This window comes from Leucoraja erinacea, chromosome 3, assembly GCF_028641065.1.
Source record: "Leucoraja erinacea ecotype New England chromosome 3, Leri_hhj_1, whole genome shotgun sequence".
NCBI lineage: Eukaryota > Metazoa > Chordata > Chondrichthyes > Rajiformes > Rajidae > Leucoraja > Leucoraja erinaceus.
The window spans coordinates 4914897-4934779 of NC_073379.1; the positions used below are offsets into that span (position 1 = coordinate 4914897).

General features: G+C 41.0%; 1 protein-coding gene across 1 annotated transcript in view; it reads right to left on the reverse strand.

Annotated features, from left to right (window-relative positions):
• The window catches only part of LOC129694884 (homer protein homolog 1), a 90198-nt gene that overhangs the window by 22243 nt on the left and 48072 nt on the right, over nt 1–19883 (reverse strand). Inside the window, exons 5-8 of the mRNA XM_055631641.1 lie at nt 17731–17873; nt 15403–15559; nt 9977–10087; nt 4049–4129 (exon numbers count right to left, since the gene is read on the reverse strand). Coding sequence (XP_055487616.1) covers nt 4049–4129; nt 9977–10087; nt 15403–15559; nt 17731–17873 — 492 coding nt within the window. The remainder of the gene's footprint in view (nt 1–4048; nt 4130–9976; nt 10088–15402; nt 15560–17730; nt 17874–19883) is intronic.

Sequence of the window (19883 nt, forward strand, 5' to 3'; positions counted from 1 at the left end):
AAATCAGTATCTCGTTCCTGCTTTTCCCCCCATATCCCTTGATTCCTTTAGTCCCAAGAGCTAAATCTAACTCTCTTGAAAACATCCTGTAGCGGCCTGGACGAGGTCAGGAAAAGGCCAGACGCCAGGCGGGTTCAAACAGTAGTCTTTTAATCCCTACAGCAAGAGTATACCACACACGCACCTCAAAACCACTAAACACAGGGTCGTCTGGAAACCTCGTGGCAGACCAATGCCCCTGTCCCATAATCGGCGAGGGGGATGATCCAAGGAGTGGCCTATGCCCCAGGGACCGCAACAATCCCGTGAATTGGCCTCCACTGCCTTCTGTGGCAGAGAATTCCAGATTCATAACTCACTGGGTGAAAAAGTTTTCCTCAACTCAGTCTTAAATTGCCTACCACTTTTTCTTAAACTGTGACCCCTAGTTCTGGACTCCCCCAACATCTGGAACATTTTTCCTGCATCTAGCCTGTCCAATCCTTTAAGAAATGTATATGTTTCTATAAGATCCCTTCTAATCCATGTAAATTCCAGTGAATACAAGCCCAGTCGACCCATTCTTTCATACGTCAGTCCCGCCATCCCGGGAATTAACCTAGTGAACCTACGCTGCACTCCCTTAATAGCAAGAATGTCCTTCCTCAAATTAGGACCAAAATTGCACACAATACTCTAGGTGTTGTCTCACCAGGGCCCTGAACAACTGCAGTAGGGCCTCCTTGCTCCTAAACATATCCTCTCACAATGAAGGCCAACATGCTATCAGCTTTCTTCACTGCCGGCTGTATCTGCATGCTTACTTTCAAAGACTGATGTACAAGCACACCCATGTCTCCTTACCCCTTTTCCTAATCTGACCTCCCATTTCCTAATAACCTCACATTTATCCACATTATACAGCATCTGCCCACTCACCCAACCTATCCAAGTCACCCTGCAGCCTCAAAGCATCCTCATCGCAGCTCACACTACCACTCAGGTTTGTGTCATCCGCAAACTTGGAGATGTCACATTTAATTCCATCATCTAAATCCTTAATATATATTGTAAATAACTTATCATATGTCAGTCCCGCCATCCCAGGAATTAACATGATTCATCTTGAAAGATCAGGTTATATCTTCAAGCTCTGGGGTTTCCTAAAGAAAAGCTATGATTTTCAAAAACAACAGCAGCAGCCTCTAGCCATGTTCCATGTCAAAGCCAAGCTGCAAAGGCACAAAATTAGCCAAAATGGTTAGGCTACCCAAAAGACCTGCAAAAACGAATCGCTCATATTTATCTCCTTTTGTACTTTAAAAAATAAATTGGTCCCATTTGTAAACAGCAACATTATAGACAAAATAGAGTTAAACATTCATTTTGCAGAATAACACTAACTGTTTCCATCATGGACTTGGCTATATTTTTACATTATTTTAAACATACATTAAATTACTAAACATTAAAGATTCAAGAGTTTATTAATTATACATCTTTCAAAAAAAAAATCCTTAAAATGTATCTTAAATCCCAAATTCCAAGTCCCAGTTCATTTGTTCCAAGATGCTGCATCTTCACAGGCAAATGGAGAGACAATCTCCAGCATGGCAACGATTCTTCCTGGTTTCAGACAGTTATTTCGATTTGCAAAATGAAAGCAAATCTTTTGCGAAATGCTGAAGAACCTCCAAATCTAAGCACGTTTCTTCATGATGCAGCAAAGTACATTAATTTGGTCAATCACATTATTCTTCATCCATGTGAATCTTCGTCGAGAAAGTGAGAATAGCCGAAGCTTGTAATTTGACTTGTAGCATCATTTACAGGAATTACCACATATCATGTTGAACTCTCTCTTTGCAATACCATTTGATTACAATAATTGCATGTATGACTTTTTGGGACCTATTTGGCTGTTGTATTAATTTCCTTATGGAGCCTTTCCACATTTTATTTTAGCAAAAGCATTTTAGTAAAAATGTGCTCATCGACCAGAGGTTCAGAAAAAGGTGCATCAATTTTTCTTTATATACACCTTCTGGTTGTTATTGCTGAATATACTGAGAAATCAGATAATTTGCACTCCATTGCTGCTTTACTAACAATTCTTTCAAATAGTTAGCAAAATGAAATCAATTTCAGCAACCGTTTCCATTCTCTGAGTATTTCCATTTCCAACTTTCAAGCAACTTCAAGATCGACACTTCGCAACAACTCCAACATTCGCACTTAAACATGTTCATCGTTAATCTTCCACAAGTTAATTAATTTCCACTATCATAAATTACCCAATAAACTCAACATTTACAAATTTCAAATTTGCCTGAATGCTTCAAGACAATTTTATGTATGTGCTTCTTCAAATGGTTTCTACACTTAGACCAGAACAGACTTCCATGCAACTCTGGCCATGCATTCCAAATGTCGAGCTGGACCAAAGCACACTAAGATTCATGTTATAACTGAAACCAAGTTTTAAAGATGTTAATGCAGAATATTACAGATATTACAGATTATTACTTGCATTTCAATGGGAATTATGTTCCTAACAAGAACAATGTACAGCACAATGCGGAGCTATGTATCAAATGGATAAACAAAGCCCCAACCAAATAGTTTATTTGGAATACAAATGCAAGCTGATTTTTAAACCTAAGCACAAAGAAAGTTTTCTTTCAAGCAAGTGAAACCATGGTGGAATGTGGTTTAACACGACGTTCACTGGTACACTGCGAACCCCTATTCAGGTGATCTTTTGCCAGGAGGCAGTACAGAGAAAAGTGCATTCAGAAACTAAAAGGAGGTAAATCTGTGGAATTCATTGCCACAGAAGGCCGTGGTGGCCGTCAATGCATATTTTTAAGGCAGAGATTAATAGATTCTTGATTTGTACGGGTGTCAGGAGTCATGGGGAGAAGGCAGGAGAATGGGGTTGAGAGGGAAAGATAGATCAGCGATGACTGCATGGTGGAGAAGACGGTGGGCCGAATGGCCTAATTCTTCTCCTGTCACTTATGAAACTGATACTACTCTGAAAGTGTCAATATTCAGCAAATCATTTATCAAAGTTTTCTTTAAATGGCCCAACATTTTTAATTAAAATGCAGCACAGGTTGTTTTGCTATATCAACCTAGAGATTGTTACCAAACTTGTTATCTATTCCATATTCATAGATGTCTGAATTTTGAAATCTTAATCACAAGATTAAACTTTTGCTTCAACGAACTCATCTCAACTTGTAACCTTAATTATGTCATAAAAGTAATCTTCAAATAACTTTACTGGAATACCTTTTAGATTCTACACACAATTCATGAATGCTTCAACAATGCCATCACCCGCCTAAAAATGATTGATGAAGCATCTATTAATGACCAAAATTATGGTAACATTTGCTATTTTTCGGAAGAACAAGGAAGGCCAATGTGTGGAAATGACCTCAGTAGTTTACACCGGTTATATTTCAGTTCCATCAATTCCAGTTTTTAAACAAAGTAGAACTATTTCAAACAGATGAACAATAATACACTAGTTTGCACTTGATCAGTTTGCAGATTAGGCCATCTTTCATCCAAAGATTGAATTGCAGGCGATTGGAAGAATGCGTCCAGTCTCTTTGGAGTATTTGCTATTTTTCACTGTTCAGTGTAGGCACATTACACAACAATGTTACATTATGGAAAGTGTGCTAACTAACCACACATTGAGCCATATGTGGTAGTATTTTCTTGAAAATCAGTGCCACTTAATGATAATGATCCTGTAGAAGGGTTTCCATCAACTAGATATCAATTGCAGAATCAACCATTTTTGACCTCGTTTCCTCTCCCAGAAACTTTTGTGCTTGATCAAGAAAGCACCATCTCGTTGGAACGTTGTTACATCGTTAACAGAAGGCACTCATTGCTTATAAATTTCTAGACAAAGTTCAGAGATTTCTACAAATGCGCACTTCCGATTAAAAAGTTGAAATATAGCGGCAACAATGGTCGGGAACTATAGAGGAGTCACACATGAATGACCAAGAAATCTGAATGGTTGGGGACCAGCTGGAACATGTACCTGTAATTGTTGTGACAGTGTGTCCCTCTGTGCCTCCAACTCCCTCGCTCCTTCAATATCTTTCTTTAGCCGCTCAATTTCCTAAACAAAGAGATGCCAGCGTCAGTTATCATATTACCATCATTCAATGACTTGCCCCATGAACCATTCCAAGTGTCAAATGCTCTTTGTACAGAACCACATTTTTTATTTCTCACTTTCTGGGGGGGATAAAAAGATTTTTTTAGGATTACAATTATACTTTTAATTGCAGTGAATTAAGTGAATTAACTGGAAACCATGTAATAAGCAGGTATAATATTTTTGGAAAATCAAAATCTTATCGTACAATTTTTGCAAAACTAGCTCATTTCTAGAGTGTAGAAGCAAGGAACTGCAGACACTAGTTTACCAAAGAAAGATAAAATGATGGAATAACTCAGATCAGGCAACATCTCTAGAGAACATGGTTGGATGACATTTCGGGGCCATCCATCAGACTGAAGGGTTCTGAACAGAAACGTCACCCATCTATGTTCGCCAGGGATGCTGCTTGATCCACTGTTACTTTTCTTTAATTTATATCGTTGATTTGCTCCCGAAATTTAATATTGTCTATTTCAACCTCAGACTTGGGCATAACTCAGCTGTGTTCCTGTATATTCAATAAAATAATTGAAGAGCTACATTAATTTGCCTTTTTTATTTTTTGCAACAGACTGAATCCCATGTCTCTTGCCCAAGTGGATATTTGGATCCTCAAGAATCAGGAGAGAATTCGAACAATAGATTTAATCACTGACGTAACTAGTTTCAGACCCGCTGAGTGGAATAAGTAAAGGAATGCAAAATTACATGCGATGAAAAGTATAATTGTAAACAAAAGTGTTGCTCAAACCAGTACAGAAAGAGTCAAGTAATTAGTGCACCCCTATTGTGTGTACCAAGGTAAAGTGGAATCTTTTTAATATCTAAATATCAATCTGCCCTCATTTAATGTAGAAATAAAAAGATGTTCAGAAAATATGATGTCATTTGGTTCTTAACCAAGTGAAAGGGAAGGTGGGGGGGGGGGGGGGGGGGGGGGGGGGGGGGGGGGGGGGGGGGGACTGTTTCAGAAGCATCAATAATACATTCATCCAAACGTAACAACACAAATGTCAAAAATCAGACTACCCCTGATAAATGTCAATGGTCGACAATAAACAAACAATAGTCGAGGTAACAAGTAAATACAGTGCCCTCCATGATGTTTGGGACAAAGACCCATCATTTATTTATTTGCCTCTGTTCTCCACAATTTGAGATTTGTAATAGAAAAAGAAATCACGTGGTTAAACAGCAATAAAAGGTTCCTAAGGCGATGGAAAGACTGGAGGAAAGACTAGGTGCCGAGAGGAGTCTTATACCTGCATGAAGGAGGCAATTAAACACACCTGAGCAATTACAAACACCTGTGAAGCCACGCGTCCCAAACATTATGCTGCCCTGAAATGGGGAGACTATGTATAAACACAGCTGTAATTTCTACATGGTGAAAGCAAAATGTATAAAAATGGCCTTTAATAAGATCTGACAATGTGCACTTTCACCACATGCGATTTGTTTTCTATTACAAATCTCAAATTGTGGAGTTCAGAGGCAAATAAATACATGATGGGTCTTTGTCCCAAACATTATGGAGGGCACTGTACAGTGTATTAGTCGTTGTTAGACAGAAGATACCCAAGACATAGTGCATTTTGGAATTATTAAGAGGTGAGATGAACAACCATTTAATAGCTAAAAGGGTATTTAGATGCTTCATAAGACCATGGGTAGACAAGGTAGCAAGATGTGTCTTTGGACCCAGAGGCTGCAAAGGAGGAAATTACAGCAACATTTGAGATCTACTGACTGCAGAAGAATGCTGTACAGAACCAATTTTTAGGAGTCACTATTGTTCCAGATTGTGGGAAGGAAAAATGTAAGGAGAGATTACAACAAATCTAGAAAAAGGGGAAAATTTAGGATGAGTTGAAGGTAGACACAAAATGCAGGAGTGGGCCAGGCAGCATCTCTGGAGAGAAGCAATGGGTGAGGTTTCGGGTCGATACCCTTCTTCAGACTTATTCTTAGGATTAGTTGACTGATTTCCAAAGCAACAACTGGTCTTTAGACAATTTGAATGTTGTGGATGCAACAGGTATTACTGAAAGGAAATGACATGTGAAACCTTGAGGAAAATTGCAGAGAAAATTGAGATTTTGTAAGACAATGAAATAAAGTTTCAAAGGATCGTATTTAATGACAACTGCTCAAAAATACATTAGGGCTAAAGGAATCAAGGGATATGGGGGGAAAAGCAGGAACAGGGTGCTGATTTTAGATGATTAGCCATGATCATATTAAATGGCGGTGCTGGCACGAAGGGCTTACTCCTGCATCTATTTTACTAAGTTTCGAAAAATGGTCATAAGTAGCAAGTGGACAGTCCTGCAGTCATTTATGGGTACTGATCTGTGTAAAGGCCTTGGAGGGAATAGCAAGATCATTTAAACGACAACTCTATGTAAAGTTTATTAATTACTTAAAACCAGTGGAAACAACAACGTTACGAGTCTGAACGAGGGTCTCAACCCGAAAAGGACAGGCAGCATCTCTGGAGAGAAGGAATGGGTGATGTTTCGGGCAGACATCCTACTTCAGACTGGTGGCTGGAATGTATTTTTGTGATGATATGTAGATGTATGTGTACCAGTGGCTCCAAAAAGTTAAAACTAGATTCAATTTTAAACTTTTATTCACAAAGATTAAGTTTAAAAATAAAATATATTGAATTAGGCAGTCGGGCCCTTGAACAGCATATAGGATGGAGATCTACCGCAGACATTGATAGCAAGGAGCATGTGTGTGCTAGCACCTGTGTCTACAAAGCAAAAGCACTGCATCTGGATCAAGCTGAGTGCCAGGTCAACATGTCAGTTACTGGACTCTATAGAAGCCAAGCTGTGCTGGGAATCTGCTCCTTTGATCTTTTGCCCGTCAGACCTAGCAAAATATCAGAATCCCATTAATTTGATCAGGGCAGCCAGACTTGGAAATAAGGTGAAAAATGGCAAGCAACTGGGAGTCAGCAATATGGAAAACAGCCCTTCGTCCCAACTTGCCCAACACTGTCAAGCTGAGCTTATCCCATGTGTCTGCATTTGATCCACATCCTTCAAAACCTTCCCTTCGTACATGTCGATGTCTTTTAACTAAACTAAATACAACTTTTCATGGTTTATTGTCACGTGTACAGTGAAAAGCTTTGCTGCGCGCTATCCAGTCAGTGGAAAGATGATACATGGTTACAATCAAGCCGTCCAGTGTATACAGATACAGGATAAAGGGAATAACATTTGGTGCAAGATAAAGTACAGTAAAGTCCGATAGTCCAAGGGTCTCCGATGAGGTAGATGGTAGGTCAGGACTGAACTCTAGCTGGTGGAAGGATGTTTAAGGGTTTCGGCCCGAAACGTTGACTATTTCCTTCGCTCCATAGATGATGCTGCTGCACCCGCTGAGTTTCTCCAGCACTTTTGTCTACCTTTGGTGAAGGGAAGGTTCAGTTGCCTGATAACAGCTGGGAAGAAACTGCCCCTGAATCTATGCGTTTACACACTTCTGGACCCCTTGCCTGATGAGAAAAGGGAGAGGTGGGAGTGAGGCTGAGAATCGTCCTTGATTATGCTAGTGGCTTTGCCAGGGCTGAATGCAGTGTAGATGGAGTCAATGGAAGAGAGGTTGGTTTGTGTGATGGTCTGAGCTTTCCCCCGCACTATAAACCCCGTGCCCCCTTGTTTTCTCACCTTATCTTTGCCCCTCATACTTTATATAATTCTGTATGGTCATGCTTCAGCCTCCTATGCTCCATGAAAACAGATTCCAGCCTGTCAATATAATCAAGCCCTGCAGTCCCAGAAGCATCCTCATGAATCTTTCTGCATCCATTCCAGCTTAATGACGTCCTTCCTATATCTGGGTAAGCCGAATGGCAAACAACTTATTGCTAATTTTTTTTTTTCTCTAATCTATTTTTAAGGTCTAATGTGGTTTATAATGCATTTAAAAATTAATTGATATCCATTTTACAGTTAACTTGAAATAATCTGAAAACTAGAGAAATGTAATTGTAAAAAAAGCTTGCCAGCTTTGACAGAAACCAAGACCATGACCCGTCAACACTGGGGCCACAAGTGTGAGCAAGCGAAGACAATGTACACTACAGCACAGGAACAGATCCGACAGCTCACTTTGTCTGCACAAACCACGATGTGAAATCAAATTAATCCCATCTGCCTCATAACCCTCTATTCCCTGCCTGTTAACACAACTGTCTAAATGCCTCTTAAATTATGCTGCAAATTAAATGCTTCCATCAACTCCCCTGACAGCACATTCCAGACATTTGCCTTTTCTGTATAGAAACTTTACCTTGCATATCTCTCACGTAAGCCTTTCCCCTCCCACCTTAAACGCATGTTCTCCGATATTTGTCATTTCCTTACTGGGAAAAAAAAACCTTCGTAGACAAAAGTGCTGGAGAAACTCAATGGGTGCAGCAGCATCTATGGAGCGAAGCAAATAGGCAACGTTTTGGGCCAAAACCCTCCTTCAGACTGATGTAGAGTGGGGGGGGGGGGGGGAGCAGGGAGAAGAAAGTAAAAAGGAAAGGAAGAGGAGCCAGAGGGCTGAGAAGGGGAGGAGAAGGGGAGGAGACAGCAAGGGCTACCGGAAATTGTAGGTCAATATTCATGCCGCTAGTGTGCAAACTGCCCAAGCGGAATATGAGGTGCTGCTCCTCCAATTCCCGGTGGTGCTCACTCTGGCCATGGAGGAGGCCCAGGACAGAAAGGTCGGATTCGGAATGGGAGGGGGAGTTGAAGTGCTGAGCCACCGGGAGATCAGGTTGGTTAATGCGGACCGAGCGGAGGTGTTCGGCGAAACGATCGCCAAGCCTACGCTTGGTCTCACCGGAAAGGGGGCAGGTAAAGTGACAAGTGTAGCATTTCTGATGACTGCAAGGGAAAGTGCCCGGGGAGAGGGTGGTGCAGGAGGGAAGGGTCTTTGCTGAGAGCAGATTGGGGGGGGGGGGGGGGGGGGGGGGGGAGATGGGAAGATGCGACGACTGGTGGGGTCACGTTAGAGGTGGCGAAACTGACGGAGGACTATTTGTTGTATGTGACGACTAGTGGGGTGAAAGGTGAGGATTAGGGGGACTCTGCGCTTGTTGCGAGTGTGGGGGATGGGGAGAGAGAGCTGTGTTACAGGGTATTGAAGAGACCCTGGTGAGAGCCTCATCTATAGTAGGGGAGGGGAACCCCCATTCCCTGAAGAATGAGGACATTTCCGATGCCCTGGTGTGGATAGTCCTCTGTCAACGTGAACCCACCATTCGCCACATCAAAAAAAAAAAACTGAAAGAATATGGGAAGTTGATGCGCAAAGATGATTAGAACTATATGGTTGTGTGATGGGCAGCACTAAAATGGTCTTTTGTTTGGATAAATGGCCAGTTTCCATGTGTAACATTTGGGCATTCCTTAAAATCAAACAGATCAAAGAGCGAGAGATCACCGTTGTTCAAATCCAAATTTTCATACTGTAATTGCATGGCAATAAAAAGGCAATCCAATAATCCAAATTTGACACTGAAAATTGTATTATTCCACTGTTTTGCAATAACATACAATTGCGCAAATTTGATTTATACTTGGAATGTGTATTGTTTTCTGGATGCCTTTAGGTATGCATCTCCCATAATTTACAATGCTCCGCAGTTACACACTTGTATGGCCATGGACTGCGATTGGACACGGAAGGTAGACAATGCAAAGGAATCAACCGTTTTTACTGTTCAGAAGCAATTCAATTGGTAATTGTGCAAGAGAAACCCAGTGTCAATACACAACACTGCGGCCTTACCTCTTCTTTGTCTTTCATTTGTGCCTCGAGTTCTTCTATTGTTCTGTTCAATTCTGTTTTGTGTGTCTTGAGTACATTTGCCTGCCCACTTAGACATTCAAGTTCTGAAACCTGAATTAGGACACAAAAAAAACAATCAAATACATTTACACAATTCCAACAGTTTGAACCGATTTTTTCAGGACTGTATATATTATAATAAAACTAATTTAACGTTGAGTGCTATTATTCCTGCATAGGACCTTTGCATCTGACAAAAAAAATTGAACATGGTTGAAAACAGACTTTTCTGCCTGGATATTAGCATTAATGAAGAGGAATAAATTTAAAGGAAGGGAAAAGCTCCTGCAGATCTTTCACGAGACAAAATTACTTTGCCTTTGCAAAGGAAAAATACAAACGTAAAAAACATTTGATGCATTTCAACATACAACAGGTTTCTTCTTGCATTTGCCATTCCTTCCTATTTCTGTTTAAACACGGAACAAACAAATTCCGCCTTTTCCTCTATCAATTATCAACAAACTAAGTTCAAGATTTTCAGCATGCATCAGAAGAATTGTTTCTCTGGAGGCTGAGGGGAGACCTGGTAGAAGTATATAAAATAATGCTAGACAGGGGAGACAGTCAGAACTTTTCCCTCTGGATAGAAATAAGAAAACTAGAGAGCTTTAAGGTGAGGGGTAAGGTTTAAAGGGGATGCGAGTGAGAAGTTTCCACCCCACAGCAGGTTGGTTGCCAGGAACACTGAGGCAGATACAAAAAGGGCATTTAAGAGGCTTTTGGATAGGCACACAGATATGAAGGGAATGGAGGGATATAATTAGTGTAATATAATTATAATTTATTTAATTGGTTGGTTTAACTTGGCATCATGTTCGTCACCGACATTATGGGCAGACGGTTCTGCTCCTGTACTGTTCTTCATTCCATCTCAAATGTACAATCAAAAAGCTAAAACAATGGTACAATCAGAACACAATTCTGATGTAGAAAGAGGATTGTTCTACCTTAAATAATCAGCTGAAATTAGAAAAATTGTAAAAACCAATCAAAACTTCAAAACTATGAATGCATGTATTGCTATAACTAACTAGATATCTGTGAGGGAGGGGTGGGAGGAATGACTAAACCCCAAACCTTATGCTTGAATCCTTAAAACATCAAGATAAACAAGTGAATAGTTGCAAACTATCCAGTTAACTCTTTCAACCTTACACCCTGCTTGTAGCAAAAAGCAGAAGGCATTCTCAGCTGGGCACCCCAAAAAGGTTGTCATTCAGAACCCAATAGCCTATTTATTTGTGTACCAGCCTATTTATTCTGTGTTTAAGAAGGAACTGCAGATGCTGGAAAATCGAAGGTACACAAAAAAAGCTGGAGAAACTCAGCGGGCGCAGCAGCAACTATGGAGCGAAGGAAAAAGGCAACGTTTCGGGCCGAATCCCTTCTTCAGCCTATTTACTCTGTTCCCTCATTCATGCCAAAAGAGATCATTTCAACACAAGGGGGCAGACTAACAAAAGTAGAATAGCAGATATCAAACCTTTGCTTCTACCCAAGTAATCTCCAAGAAACAGCCCTTCAAAACCACATGTGAACAAGTCCTTAGTGACAAGTGCGCAATCTGATATGCGCTAGCTAGTCTCTAGGTCAGCTGATGGCACATCAACAGAGTATTACATTTTAAATTACTGCCCTAGAATGCACACAGCTGACACCTTCAGAAAAGCGGAGCATCAAGTTCAGTTATGGTGCAATCACCTGAAGCAATCGTTCTACTTTAAAAACACAGAAGGAATATGGAGTTCATTTAAACCAGGATATTTCTTATAAAATGTCAGATAACGCTGCAGGCTCGATGCATGTTGATACAATTCCATAGTTGTACAACATCCCTCAATGTAACCAAATCTACTGCTTGCCTTTGTGTACACACGCAAGACAAATGTCTGTAGAAGGGTCTCGACCCGAAACGTCACTCGTTCCTTCTCTCCAGAGATGCTGCCTGTCCCGCTGAGTTACTCCACCTTTGTGTGTCTATCTTCAAGCCAGATGTTTCCTGATAATGCCCATTTATAATGGTGGATGTTTATGTTAAATTTTATTCTATGAGGCTGTTTGCATTGTTGCTTTTCACTTTGTATGGATGTATGGTAACTCAAATTTCACTGTACCTTAGTTGGTTAAGTGACAATAAACGCAAACTTGAACTTATAACATCAGAAGAATGCCAGACAAGCCCCTCCTTTCGGCATTCAAGAATCTACTGTGTTGCCCATTGAATACAATATTTGAAGCAAGTCCAGTAATGATCCTTATGGTGCTTTAAAAGATATGGGAAACAAGCCATCTATCTATATATATATATAAAACTCAAATCAGTCCGCCTGCAGTACGGATCCCTTCCTGCCTTTCGATTAGTTGACAGCTGCTCCTTCCTCAGCTTCCAACACACTTCGAAACAATGTTGCAAGACAGGAACACTGAACTTTTCACTGCTGCAGCAGGCAGGGATTTTTTTTTCAAGAGGCAGGGCAGTGCTGGAATCTTACTTTTGAGAACGGCATCAGTTCCATTGGAGGAGACAGGTGCATGGTGGAATATTGGGTTGGGGGATCACACCATTGTGGGAGCAGATCCAACGGGTCTGCACTTGGTCTAGTTTACTTTAAAACACCTTTATTGGTCACCAATTCCTGGTTCAATGAAAGTAAAAAAAAATCAATAATTATCCCCAATATGCATATCCAAAATGCACAGATGTCATTAGGGTTCTTATTCTGGCATGGGCTTCCACAGAATAGACAAGTGACGATCTCTCTCTCCCTCGACAATCTTATCCAACTTTACCCAATTTACAATTTTACACACCGACCGTTCTGTGCATTGAAGACAAATCTGACTTCCAAATCCACAAGTCAGCTGTAGTAGAAGGTGGAGATTAGCAACCTCAACAAACCTTGCCAGAGGAGGCAGTTACTATCGCAACATTTAAGAAACAGTTGGACAGGTACATGGATAGGACAGGTTTGGAGGGATATGGATCAAACGCGGGCAAGTGGGTCTAATATAGCTGGGACATGTTGGCCGGTATGGGCAAGTTGGGTTGAAGGGCCTGTTTCCACGCTGTATAACTATGACTCTTGGCACTGAATTCTAGGAACTGGGCTACCTGATCTCAGGAGACTGAATTAGTTCCTTTCCCTCCCAGTGGAAGCATCTGTCCTTTTCATGGGAACTGCCAACTTAGCAGCACAAAACATGAAGCTAATCCAATATTTTTAGTGCTGGAGCTTTAATGAACTGCTGCAATTTACATTTAGTTCCTGTAGATTACCAATGTAAAATCAAGGACACTGGCTATACTTCTGCAACTAAATCACTAGATCAGATAAACTTATGAACAAAGAGCTTACATTTCCTTGAAATGCTTTCTTATAACTTAACGTGATACAAAATTGACCACCAACACAAAAGTTGCTACCTAGATATACAGTTACTTTGCCTGAAAAGTTTCAAACCTCTGCAGTTATTCTTTGTATAAATTTAGTCATAGCTCAAAGCAGCATAGTGTATCATTATTCTGGAAGAGATACCTTCTAGTTTAAATTCAATTGAAGCACATTTTAAATATAGCAATACATTCATAACTTTGCAAATATTCATTTCATAGACTGTAGCTTCTGCCGAAAATTAATTACTTCTATTTTAATCAATAACGAAACTTGTTCAGTGGTACCTCAACTATAAAGCTGCAGGTAACTACAAATTCTAGCATTGGCAGAAAAGCAAGCAAGAGTATTCACAGACATCCTTCACCTCTCCCAGCTCCCACTGGTTTTACAAGATCACTATTATAAGAGCAAGGTAGCATGCCTTAATGTCAACCATTCAGTGGCTCCGAAATCCACTTTCGTGAAGTGCTTCAAGAGACTGGTCACGGCACGTTAATACCCTCTCCCAGGTAGCCTTGATCCACTGCAGTTCACCTACCATCACAACAGGTCGAAGGCAGATGCCATCTACCTGGCCCTTCACTGGAACAAGGACACCTTTGTCAGACCATTTGTTGACCATAGCTCTGCCTTTAATACTATCATCCCAAACAAACTCCACTCCAAACGTCTGAACTCAAGAGTCAGCATCCCACTCTGTCACCAGATCCTCGACGTCCTGATCCGTAGACCACAGTGAGAATGGGGTGACAACTGACCACACCGATAATTGTCAATGCCAGTGCCCCACAAGGATGGATCTGCAGCCCTTTATTACACTCCCAATAAACTCACAACTGCTCGAACCCCACTTACAAGTTTGGAGTTTACACCGTTGCAGTGGGCTCGATCTCACACGATGACGAGACAGTACAGAAAAGAGACGAAGAGCTTTGACACATTGTGTCAAGTCAACAATCCAGTCAGCATCATGCTGCCAAAGTGGAGTTGGTTGAGAGCTTTCGGTTCCTAGGCGTAAATATCACTAACAATCTGCCCTGAACTAGCCACGTTGAAGCTAAGACTACGAGAACTCACCAATGTCTCTACTTCCTCAAAAGACTAAGGAAGTTCAGCATATCTTGAATTGCACTTAACTTGCACAGATGTGCCGCAGAAAGCATTCTTTCTACGGTGCATCAGTTTAGTTTGGCAACGCCTCTGCCCAATAGCCAAGAAATTGCAGAAAATCTGGATGTAGCCCAGCCAACACACAGATCAGTCTCACCACCAATAACTCCATCTACACACCATTGGGAAAGCAGCCAACAGAATCAAGGACCAGTTGGTCAATCCTTTTTCCCCGTTCAAAGGATAGAAGATACAAATGCTTGAAAGCACATACCACCAGATTCAGGAATAGTTTCTTCCCACTGTTTTCAGACTACTGAACAGAACTGTCATAAGTGCATGGTCCCAATCTCCCAACCTCGCTCATTGTAGACCCTGCACTCTTTAACTGTGATGCCATAACACTGCAACACTATATTATGCATTCTGGCAATTTTCTCTGCGCTACCTATTGTGCTTATGTATAGCTCAATTGTACTTTAGAGAACTATTTGATTGGATAGCAGGCAAAGGGTTTTTCCACTGTATCTCTGTACATTCGACAAATCAATATAACTACTTTTCCAGGATGCAAGCTATATTTATCACTATGGATACTCAACGAGGATTTAGATATTTAACCGAGTCAGAACTTAAGATGCACTCACTCAAACAAGTTTGTTTCCGACCATGCAATCTTCACTCATTCTTTCAACCCAAAATTAGATTTTGAACTCCACACAAGATCCGTTTGGACAAGAGAACATTTAACATTTCTAGAAATTAATAGATTATAATTAATTGCAAATCAGACTCTGCTTACGTGCAATTACTTCTTTATTGAACTTCTGACTACAAATGTAATGCACCAATACGTACTCTTTTGTGTAGTCGTTCTGCCTCATCCTGGTAAGCAGCGAGTTGCTGCTTCCATTGTTTAACATTGGCAGTAGATTCCAGGAGGGCTGCTGTGAGTTTAGCATTGTTGGATTTTAAAGTCGCCAGTTCGGACTCCCAGTGCTTTCCTATTGTCGTGCTAAAAAAGGAAGCAAATTGTTACCATTAATCATTGTGCAAAATTTCAGTAGGGACCTAAAGCCTATTGACATTGAAGACAAAGAATAAATTCTCCCCTTGGCTTTGCTATCCACCAAAATACAATTAACTCCTTGTCCCACAAATTCTCACCAACTTCCTTGCAAGTTATCCCAAAGCTAATCTCCAGCTATTCTAATATCTTTGGGGTACACGGCTGAACTGTTGTGTGCACTGGATGTAGATTCCAAACCCATTTCTCACACTCAACCTGCTTTATCAGGTGGGCATTCAGCTGCTTATCCCACACTTTCTGCTTTCCCATTCTATAACTCACCTTGAAATTAAAAACCCAACGCTCTGGCCAAGCTTGAGCAAACTCTCCAAACGATTTCCTTGTCAAATCTAATTTTCTCCTTGTTAGAGTTTGTTCACCATTGAATTGACAGTGGAATTTGTTGCTGTTATTAAGAACATGTCAGACTTTATGACTTGTTCTTAATAACAGCAACAACTTCACTTGGAGCTCTTCTGTACTCAAGTGTAGCTCTTCTCTGCCTCATTATCTCCCCAGTCACGTGCACAACACAAGGATGAGCAAAATCATTCAACTTGTCACTATCAGCATCAATTAGCTTGACAATTTACCATGAGCATGCATTAGCATTTGAAAATGGGTCATGCCAGAAGGTCCAACTCCGACAATCTGACCATCTGTGACCTGAACTCCAAAGCTGTTTCAGAAATGGGCAGAACTAAGTGGGTCACTAACAAAAACAGAAGCAGAACAGTTGGTAATTAATGAGCTTGGACATTACACTACCAGAAACAGAAAACAGAGATGTGAAAGTTAGGAATTTTTTGGCTTCATAAGATCTGTGGGTAACAGTACCCTCAACTTACACTGGAAGTTCCAACTCAAAGAGTAATGCACATTCATGGATAGTACCAGTATTGATAATAATAGCACTGCTTGATGGCACCAATTCATACAATCAAGTTTTACAGCAATGGTAAGTTCATGCAGTTGCAGCATTTAAAGCTAAAATAAACATCAAGAAAACATGGGAGCAATCTTTATTTGCATTTACTACTTATTTTAATATTTACAGGTAGTTCTGCAATAGTTGTGCCCGTAAAAAAACTTTGCATTATAGAAAATTGCATTGGAGATTGCATTGCATCCAGAGAGGAAATGGAGTTTGGAGCTAGAGGACTTCAGACTTGCAATAAGTTATTTTTTCCGCAAGGACTCCAAAAAAGGTTTCTCAATAGCAATAAATATTACATATTATACTGTTTAGCAGAGTATCGTCGCACAAGGCCTAATAGAAGTGTGTAAGAAAGAACTGCAGATGCTGGTTTAAATCGAAGGTAGAAGTCAGAAGAAGGATCTCGATCCCAAACGTCGCCCATTCCTTCTCTCCAGAGATGCTGCCTCACCTGCTGAGTTACTCCAACATTTTGTGGCTAATAGGACTGATTGCGTGCTAGTTTCAATGGGCCACCCACAGTTAAAGTAGCTGCTATTTTCTTGAGACAGTGGTGTTTGATCATGGTAGGGAGGTATAGGTTAAGTTTAGTTTAGAGAAACAGTGCGGAAACAGGCCCTTCGGCCCACCAAATCTGTGCTGACCCGCGATCCCCGCACAATAACGCTATCCTACACACACTAGGGCGAATGTTAAAATTATACCAAGCCAATTAACCTACAAACCTCTACCTTGATGTGGGAAGAAACTCAAGAACAGGGAGATAGCCCACGCAGGTCACAGGTAGAACGTACAAACTCTGTACAGACAGCACCTGTAATAAGGATTGAACCCGGGTCTCTGGCACTGCAAAGCAGTAACTCCATCACTGTGCCACCGTGCTGTTACATGGATACAGTATTGTTCCCCGAGAGAGTTTTTTTCTGATTTTCACTTTACAAAGTAGCTCTCTAGCTCCTGAACAAAATCAAGTTATAACCAGCGTTAATAGCTCCAGTTCCATGCTTTCATTTCTTCATTTAAAACATTGCTCTGACAGACCAATATCAAAGTTAAAAATACGCTACTAAGAAATGGCTTTGCATTAAAAGTTTGCTTAATGGTAATTCTAAAGGAAAGGAATAGCAACATAGCAATGGTCATGCAGCTAAGCAAAACCTTTCACATTTCCCATGCTTACCTGTGAGTGAAGGGCAGAGAACTCTGGTTAATTTCAGCTCGTGCATCAGCCTCGTGTGGCACATCCTGAATAGACCTTTCATCATCTGTCCCATTGATGCTCTCTGGTGTCAGAGGCGACTGCAAGTCACCGCCGGCAGACTCCTGTGAAGCAGATAATATTCTCAAAGTGCCGGTTTCAGACTGACACGAACAGCTAACCATCGACTGGATAGAGAGGATGTTTCCACTAGTGGACCAGGGGTCACAGCCTCAGAATAAAAGGACATTCCTTTAGGAAGGAGATGAGGTGGAACTTCTTAAGTCAGAGGATGGTGAATCTGTGGAATTCATTGCCACAGAAGGCTGTGGGGGTCACATCAGTGGATATTTAAGACAGGGAGATAAGATTCATGATTAGTACGGGTGTCAGGGGTTATGGGGAGAAGGCAGAAGAATGGGCTTGAGGGAAAGTGAGATCAGCCATGATTGAATGGCAGAGTAGACTTGAGTTCAAGTTCAAGTACAAGTGAGTTTATTGTCATGTGTCCCTGTATAGGACAATGCAATTCTTGCTTTGTTTAAGCACTCAGAACATAGTAGGCATTTACTACAAAACAGATCAGTACGTCCATATACCATAATATAAATATATACACACAAATTAAATAAACTGATAAAGTGCAAATAACAGAAAATGGGTTCATAATAATCAGAGTTTTGTCCGAGCCAGGTTTAATAGCCTAACGGCTGTGGGGAAGTAGCTATTGCTGAACCTGGTCGTTGCAGTCTTCAGGCTCCTGTACCTTCTACCTGAAGGTAGCAGGGAGATGAGTGTGTGGCCAGGATGGTGTGGGTCTTTGATGATGCTGCCAGCCTTTTTGAGGCAGCGACTTGATGGAACTAATAGCCTGATTCTGCTCCTATCATTTATGAATTTATGACACCAAAGATTTCAAATTTGAGTAGAAATATAATCAGAAGTACATTATATTCAAGGTACCTTTTCTTCGCCACACAACTGGTTGGCAGGGATGGTAGATTAATTGGGCATTGTAAATTGCCCCATGTGTGTAGGTAAGTGGTACAATCTGAGAAGAGTTAATGGCAATATGGCGAGAATAAAATTGAATTCGATTTGAGGGATTAGTGTAAATGGGTGGTTGAAGGTCAGCGTAGACTCGGTGGGCCAAAAGGCCCATTTCTAGCCTGCATCTCTCGATAAAATGAATTTAAATTCACACCCACCTCTCCACTTCATTGTAATGAAAGACCTGCCGAGGGAATTATTTTACGTGTTTCTTAGGATTGAAATTCTGATATATTTTAAATCGGGTCTATTTACCACATAAATTAGATCATAAAATTAAAACAGGATTCACTATCCCCACCATTATAGACAGGCTCCACAATGTACCCAATGAATGTAGTCCATTTAATCCATTCTCATGAACCAGTGGTCCCAGGACATAGGTTTAAGTTCATAAGTTCCAGGAGCAGAATTAGGCCATTCGGCCCATCAAGTCTAGTCCGCCATTCAATCGTAACTGATCCATCTTTCCCTCGCAACCACATTATCTTCTCTTCACTCTACTAATCAAGAATCTGTCAATCTCAGCCTTAAAAATATCCATTGACCTGTCCCCCACAGCCGTCAGTGGCAATAAATCCTTTACTATCCTTAACCATCGTTTACTAAAGAAATTCCTTCTCATCTCCTTTCTAAAAGGTACACCCTTATATTCTGAGTCTATGACCTCTGGTCCTGGACTGTTCCTTCCTCCCCACCTCATTCAGGTTAGGGGGGAAAGATTTAGTAAGAACCTGAGTGGCAACTTTATTCTGTTCCCCCCCATCAAGGGTGGCAGGTACATGCCAGAGGAGGTAGTTGAGACAGGTACTATCATAACAGTTAAGAAACATTTTGACAGGTAAATGGATAGGAAAAGTTGAAGGATATAGGCGAAGCACAGGCAAATGGGACTAGTGTAGATGGGGCACATTGGTTGACATGGAGAGTCGGTATGTCAAGGAGGACTCTCTCAAACTTCTATAGGTGCACAGTAGAGAGCATGCTGACTGGTTGCATCGTGGCTTGGTTCGGCAACTTGAACGACCAGGAGCGGAAAAGAATGCAGAAAGTTGTGACCACTTTATCAGTCCATCATCGGCTCT